Source organism: Charadrius vociferus, unplaced genomic scaffold (genome assembly GCF_000708025.1).
Source record: "Charadrius vociferus isolate BGI_N301 unplaced genomic scaffold, ASM70802v2 scaffold56, whole genome shotgun sequence".
NCBI classification, from domain to species: Eukaryota; Metazoa; Chordata; class Aves; order Charadriiformes; family Charadriidae; genus Charadrius; species Charadrius vociferus.
In genome coordinates this window covers 141,279-145,650 of record NW_009649057.1, presented here as the reverse complement: position 1 = coordinate 145,650, position 4,372 = coordinate 141,279, and the positions used below count along the sequence as shown (strand labels likewise).

General features: G+C 61.4%; 1 protein-coding gene across 1 annotated transcript in view; it reads left to right on the top strand.

Annotated features, from left to right (window-relative positions):
* Window positions 1-4,372, top strand: part of HMCN2 (hemicentin 2) — a 42,897-nt gene that overhangs the window by 5,887 nt on the left and 32,638 nt on the right. The window contains 9 exon segments of the mRNA XM_009888054.1: window positions 790-1,003; window positions 1,254-1,376; window positions 2,158-2,329; window positions 2,691-2,797; window positions 3,010-3,130; window positions 3,229-3,492; window positions 3,660-3,804; window positions 4,115-4,236; window positions 4,315-4,362. Coding sequence (XP_009886356.1) covers window positions 790-1,003; window positions 1,254-1,376; window positions 2,158-2,329; window positions 2,691-2,797; window positions 3,010-3,130; window positions 3,229-3,492; window positions 3,660-3,804; window positions 4,115-4,236; window positions 4,315-4,362 — 1,316 coding nt within the window.

Sequence of the window (4,372 nt, the reverse complement as noted above, 5' to 3'; positions counted from 1 at the left end):
GTGAGCTGGGCGGGGGGGGGCTGACCGCAGCGGGGTGGGAGTGGAGGGGGTGGGCAACGCTGGCGCTGAGCCCCAGGCTCCTGCGATGGGGCAGAGCGCTCTCAGTTCACTGCTCTGTCCCAAAGTGCGAATGCTTTCCCTGGGAGACTTTGCCCAAACTCTCCGTGGAACCAAAAATCTCTTCTTCTAGAAGTGCTGTTTGAAAATTCTTTGAGTATTTTTTTTTTAATTTTTTTTTATTTTTATTTTTAAAAACTATTTCAGCTGCATTCTGCCAGCTGAAACACTCTCTGGGAGTTTAATCATGCTTTATCCATCCCTGCTCCTGCCCTGCCTCCCGTGCATTGCTAAATCCCTGTGGCGTTTCCCTTCGGATGCAGCTGTGTTTTAGCAGGGGGTGTGAAGCTGCGGCTGCGAATCATTTCACGGCCCTTCGTGGTGCAAAGCCCTGTGGAAGCGGGAGCCGGTCCTCGCTGTGTCTCTGCCCTTGCCCGGGGTGGCCAGTTCTGGTGCCATGGTGGGGGATGGGACAGGACAGGCTGGGGTGGGCACAAATATGCTCACTAAAGGTGTTGGTGGGAAACCAGAGGCTTCTGTGAGTCTGGGTGCCCAAATGGGTGGTTTAATCATCATCAGTGGTGTGACAGGGACGGGTCCTCGTGATCCTGCCCGTCCCTGTGGTACCATCACGCCGCTCTGGCTGCGCTCGGGATGACTCCAGCAAACCGGTGCAACTCCTCCCCGTGAGCAGCCCCTGGGTGGGATCCTGCTGGGAGCCCAGCAGGGAAGGGCTGAGCACTGGGTGGTTTGATGCCTGTGCCACATCCCTCCCCGTGCGCCGCAGGGCGGAGGGGACTGCCCGGAGATGAGCGTGGGAGCCATCAGGCTGGCGGTGGAGGTCTCGCATCCCGGCTCCTTTGTCTACGTCTTCTCGGATGCTCGGGCCAAGGACTACGAGCAGCAGGAGGAGCTGCTGTGGCTGCTGCAGCACAAGCAGACCCAGGTGAGCGGTGCCGCTCACGGGTCTCCTGCGAGAGCCGGCGTGGGTGGACGCTGCAGCAGCACGACGGCAGCTCCTGGCGATGAGCCACAGCAATAACCCCCCTACGCTGCCCATTAGCGGGCTGAATTTTGCCTCCCCTGGGCTGGCTCGATGTACTGGGGGCTGTTTGGTGCCTGCGTCCCCTCCCTGGGACAGACAGACCCCCTCCTCTTGGCTGCGCGTGATGCTATGGGGAGCGTTGCTGTGGCAGGTGGTGTTTGTGCTGACGGGGGACTGCGGGGACAGGAGCCACCCCGGGTACCGCGTGTACGAGCGCATCGCCGCCACCAGCTCCGGGCAGATCTTCCACCTGGACAAGCAGCAGGTGACAGAGGTGAGCGGGGAGACCTGCAGGAGCAGGGATGGGGTGGCCGAGGCGTGTGTGGTCCAGCCTGGCTTGGCTGCTCTTCCGTTTTCCTGGGGTCATTCCGTGTGCCCAAAGGCGCCTCCAGATTGCTGTGGGAGCCCTGAAACCGAAGCGGGTGCTGGAGAAGGCGACTTGCTCTGGAGCTTGCTGCTGGGCTGCTTGCGGGATTCTTGGGATGAGCTGACTTGCCTGTCCCCACGGAGGGGAGGAGGCTGCCTGGGGCTGAGGCTGAAGCTGCGGTGCTCCTGTTGGTCTCAGCCCCCTGGAAATCGGGCCGGTGGCCCGGCCGCAGGGAGAGGAGCCTCTCTGCCTGTCCCTGTCCTTGAAGATCTCGACTGGCACGAAATCTCAGATATCTGAGGAAGACCAAAGTGCTTTTTTGCTCATCGCTGGGCAGCAGCCCCCCAGCAGCAGCCCCTGCCCAACCTCCAGCAGTTGTGTATTTAATGGTTTCCATTCCCAGAAGCGAGCCGGGGAGCGATAACACGCCTGCTCCGAGCGGCTCAGCAATAACAGTGACACCAAATTACTCAATTCCTTTTGCACCTGCTTGTAGCAAGGGGGGCTCAGCCGGGGCCATCACCTCCTGCCCACCCGTCTGCTGGCACCCGTCGGACCCCGCTGGGGCTGCTCCATCGCTCGGACACTGTTTTGCAGCTGTGCCTGAGCTTTTGACCCAGTGCGATACAGCCCTGCTCCCAAAATGGCGAGGAGGGACCTGGGTTAATCCTCCCCCATGTGTCCCCAGGTGCTAAAGTGGGTGGAAGAGGCCATCCGGGCTTCCAAAGTCCACTTACTGTCAACGGACCACGATGACGGTGGGGAGCACACGTGGCCTGTCCCCTTCGACCCTAGCTTGAAGGAGGTCACCATCTCCTTGAGCGGCCCTGCCCCGGGGATCGAGGTGCGGGATCCGGCAGGTAGGAGCCCAGGGGAGGGGGGCAGGCGGGGGGGGTCATGTTTTTGCCTCCTGGAGAGCTCTCAGGTCAGGACAAATGGGAGGCTGTAGGTGTGGGGATCACCAAACCCTGTGCTGAAAAGTTAAATGGAAAAGCAATGAGCTGCAAAGCCCTCATTAAGCACCGAGTGCGTTTGCTCTGCTCCCATCCCGGGTTGGCTTTGCCTCTGGTTTTAGGAGGGTTTTCTCAGCTCCCCTGGCTGTGAGAGCGGTGTGATGGGCTCTGCACCGCGGTGAGCCCTGCAGGAGGGGGCTCCTGGCCAGCTGCTGGGACCAAGGGATGGAGCAGGTTCCCCATCACAGAGGTTCACTCCCTGTTGCAGGAAAGGTCCTCGAGAAAGGCCAAGGTCTGAAGGAACTGCTCAGCATCCCCAACTCAGCCATGGTGGTGGCCATGGAGCCCCATGAGCCAGGGATGTGGTCAGTCACGGTAGGTTGGTGGTAGACCCTTCACATCCCCTACCCATGCCCTGGTGGATATTTGGCTGACCAGGCTTTGCCAGGCATGGGCTTTCCCCCGTCCACCTCCAGCCGGGCAGAGGATGTCCGAGTGGGCTGGAAGGGGTCGGCAGCTGCCTCCTCCCTTCCCCATCGCATCTCCCTTCCCCTGCCCTTGGCACACATCTCTCGCTCCGCTTCCAGACCCAGAGCAGTGGCCGCCACTCGCTGAGGATCACGGGCATCAGCAACATTAATTTTCAAGCCAGCTTCTCCACCCAGCCGGACTTTGATGCCAGCCAGCCCGGGGAGCGGCCGGTGCAGGGTGAGGCCGGTGCTGCCCGGGGGTGTGGATGCTGTGTCTGTGCTGCTTCTTGCAGGTGGGAGCCTGGCTGGGTTGTTTTTTCCCTTCCCTCTCTCCAGGTCTGCCCATCTCCGTGGTGGTGAACTGCACTGGTCTGAAGCCACCTGGGCGCTTGCAGGAGATTGAGCTCTTCAACAGCTCCGGCCATGCCCTCCTCTCGCTGCCCATGCGGCCCCTCTCCAACACCTCCTCGGGGCAGCTCTGGGTGGGCTCACCGCTCCGTGTCCCCCTGGGTGACTTTCTGCTAAAGGTGAAGGGCGAAGATGCCCAGGGCCACCCCCTCCACCGCCTCTCTGGGGTCACCTACACCAGCGTGGTCCCTGGTGAGTGATCCCCAGGCTCCCCAAGGGTGCTGAGAAGGGACCAGAGGCTCCAGCACAGCCTCTGCTTTGGGGTCTGCTTGGATATTTTTTTTTATCCTTCTTCCCAGTGCAGCTCTTGGTGAGCTCCAGGGAGTGTGATACACGTGTGTGACTCCAGCTACTTCCAGGTCTACCCAAAGTGAACATCTCCAGCAAGATTCAGGCGTACAACCACGAGCCACAGCTGATCTCCTGCTCCGCACAGAGCGAGGTTCCTTTCCACCTGCAGCTCAGCCGTGGTGGGATGAAGCTCGGGGAAGAGGGGCTCTTCAGGTGGTCCTCTGGTTTGGCCCGGTGGGCTCCGTGAGGGACCCGTGCGGGCAGTAACAGCCCCCTGTGCTGTGCACCCCCAGCGGGGGGGATGCTGCGTGCTGGCTGGGTGCCGGCAAGTCCTGAGCATCCCAAGGCAGCAGAGGAAAATCCAGAGGCATGTGCTGGTGTGATGCTGTGGGAGGTGGAGGTACATCGGTTTGGCTGACTTGGGTGGAAGAGAGTCCTCGGGATATGGAGCAGGGTGGTGACACGGCGGCCCCAGCTCCGCTGCCCCACGGTGGGGGGGGCTCTGTAATCTCCCTTTTTGTAGGAGGTGGGGGAATATCAGCTGGTTGATCCCCATGGTGTCTGAGAGTGACGAAGGGTTTTACGAGTGCACAGCCACCAGCAAGGTCGGGGTGACGCGGGCTCGTGGCTACGTGTCCGTCTCAGGTGGGGATTGCTCGTGCCGAGCCTCGGTGTCTGCGGGTGGCCACGGGCTCGTTTCACCCCGATGTGCCGTATTTGCAGACCCACCGCCGCGTCTCATAGCCCCGGGCAACATCACGGCTTTCCCGCGCCCCGACCT